The sequence below is a fragment of the Perkinsus marinus genome (assembly GCF_000006405.1).
Source record: "Perkinsus marinus ATCC 50983 genomic scaffold scf_1104296935344, whole genome shotgun sequence".
NCBI classification, from domain to species: Eukaryota; Perkinsozoa; order Perkinsida; family Perkinsidae; genus Perkinsus; species Perkinsus marinus.
The window spans coordinates 1-2,160 of NW_003214487.1; the positions used below are offsets into that span (position 1 = coordinate 1).

Genomic DNA, 2,160 nt, shown 5'->3' on the forward strand with positions numbered 1-2,160 from the left:
ACGTTGCTCAGGGAAGTGCAAGATGGTCGATTGAGCCGACCCCATCATGGCAGATATACAGACAGTAACCATACCACCATAGTAAGGAATGAACTTGTCAACGTTAGTCAGCCAATAGTCCTCACTCTGGGTAGAGCCAGCATCGAAGAATACACAACCAAAGAGGAGATTGAGGATGATAAGAACGCTATATCGAGCAATGAGTACTGGCTTGTTACGGAACGTGTCCCTGGCATCACGAAGGAAAAGCTCCGTCAACTGCGCCGTCATACTAGATGGCCTAGACTTTGCCTTCAACGGTGGAGCATCGTCGCCTTTCGCCCTAGACGCTTTAATGCCAGGTATGATTCTGGCTTGGGCCTTCTTTTTATAGGTTGCAGCCAGTTTCTCTATCTCTTCCTCAGACGCGGTTTGGAGCTCAGAGAGGACGAAGTCTGCTGGGTTGTAATCAGATGGACACTGTTTCGATGTACTATCCTGGATGAAGGCTTTGAGATCGGCAGTCGGGCCCAAGTACACCATTCTACCACTGCAAATAACCAGAGTGTTATCAAACATAGAGTAGATCTCACTCGACGGTTGATGGACTGTTACCACCACGGCTACACCTGACCGAGCCAGGTCCTTGAGAACTTTCATAGTAGTTACAGCAGCATAAGAATCGAGGCCAGAGAGAGGTTCGTCAAGGAATATCATCTGCGGCTTGGAGATGAGCTCCATCCCAACCGACGTGCGCTTTCGCTCGCCGCCGGAAATGCCTCTGATCACGTCGTTACCCACCACGGTATTTTCACACGAAGTCAACTTCAACGAATCTAGGAGATCCGTGACCAAAGCTTCGACCTGCGCAGAAAAGAATAATCTCGCGAACACGAAGGCAAAGGCCTCGTATTTAACAGCTTACTTCAGCTTTGCTCTGATCATGCATCCTCAGACGGGCTGACATCTCCAAGATCTCCCTCGGGGTAGCAGTGGCAGTAAGATGATCATCTTGCATGACATATGCTATGTGACTTCGGAAATTGAAAGGATCTTGAACCTTGCCGTTGAAGGAGATTTCACCGTCAAAAGTTCTGCCGTCCCCACGTAGGCTCTGTCGTCCACCCAAAACGTTCATCAATGTGGACTTGCCAGAGCCCGAAGGACCAAGAACAGCTGTGAGCTCTCCTGGCCGCACCATTCCAGTGCAGTCAATGAGAATCCTCTTGTCCTTTATACTGAAGTCAACATTAGTCCACTCCAGACTCGCACCACTAAAGTGCCAGTCAATGAGCTATTATGAAGTCCTCGAAGCGACTTACTTTATTTTAGATCCACTAACGGAAAGCGATCGGAAGTTCCGTAGATCAGCAATAGGATCTTCCGGAGAGGCAGTGGGGGTTTGAGAAGTCATGACCTTATACGTAACAACAAATTCCGTAAACCAAATCTTATACAGTGCAAGTGGTCATCACTCTGGGAAACGCAACAAACAGCGGTTGAAGGAAGAAGAGCGACAGACAACGCCTGTCAATGGAATACTATCAAGGAGTCTCAAACAGCGGTCCGTTTGGATGCTACTGGAAGTTTCATCATTATTACGTCCTACAGCTCTTTTAAAAGCATAGAAAATAATCACTTACCAAACCATTGTGGTGGAACAAAGCGTCTGCTTAGTGACGGTAACCAAAGAAGAGTGGCAGTCGAGATTCTGAGGACTAACAGCCCTGCGTCCATCGAAGTACTGCTGTCTCCTCAGCTGCCTAATACACATACCGAGCCTTACGTTTCAGAATCACAGTCGCCAAGATGCGCAGTATGATGAGCATTGCCAACAAAACACCGATGTACAACCCAACAAGATCAGCATGGATGTCATTAGCCTCGTTCAGGAGGGTCATATCGAAGCCGAATTCATTGAAGTATGCCAAGGAACCAGTGTACTTGAGGAAGCTCAAATACTGCAACCATCGTAACCACACCGGTATTTCACTTATAGGAGTGAACAAACCAGAGAAGATCATCTGAGGGACCAAAATGAGCGGCATAAACTGCATTGCTTGGGCGCCAGAGTTAGCCAGAGCACCGAGGAACTGGGCAAAGGATGCCGATACTAAGTTGATAAGAATGTTACTCAAAACCCATAAGATCCAGCTGCCTTGAAAGTTTAGCATAAAGTAG

At 47.6% G+C, this 2,160-nt stretch overlaps 2 protein-coding genes across 2 annotated transcripts; both read right to left on the reverse strand.

Annotated features, from left to right (window-relative positions):
- Positions 1-1,393, reverse strand: Pmar_PMAR012784 (ABC transporter, putative; the record flags this gene model as incomplete). The annotated part of the gene is made up of 3 exons (XM_002783963.1): positions 1-843; positions 905-1,253; positions 1,302-1,393. Coding segments are annotated over 3 exons (1,284 nt in total), but the record flags the coding sequence as incomplete, so codon positions are not given.
- Positions 1,394-1,618: 225 nt separating this feature from the next.
- On the reverse strand, positions 1,619-2,027 carry Pmar_PMAR012785 (conserved hypothetical protein; the record flags this gene model as incomplete). Its single annotated transcript, XM_002783964.1, has 2 exons — positions 1,619-1,706; positions 1,756-2,027. 2 exons carry the CDS (start codon positions 2,025-2,027, stop codon positions 1,619-1,621), a joined length of 360 nt encoding a protein of 119 aa, XP_002784010.1.
- Between the last annotated feature and the right edge of the window lie 133 nt (positions 2,028-2,160).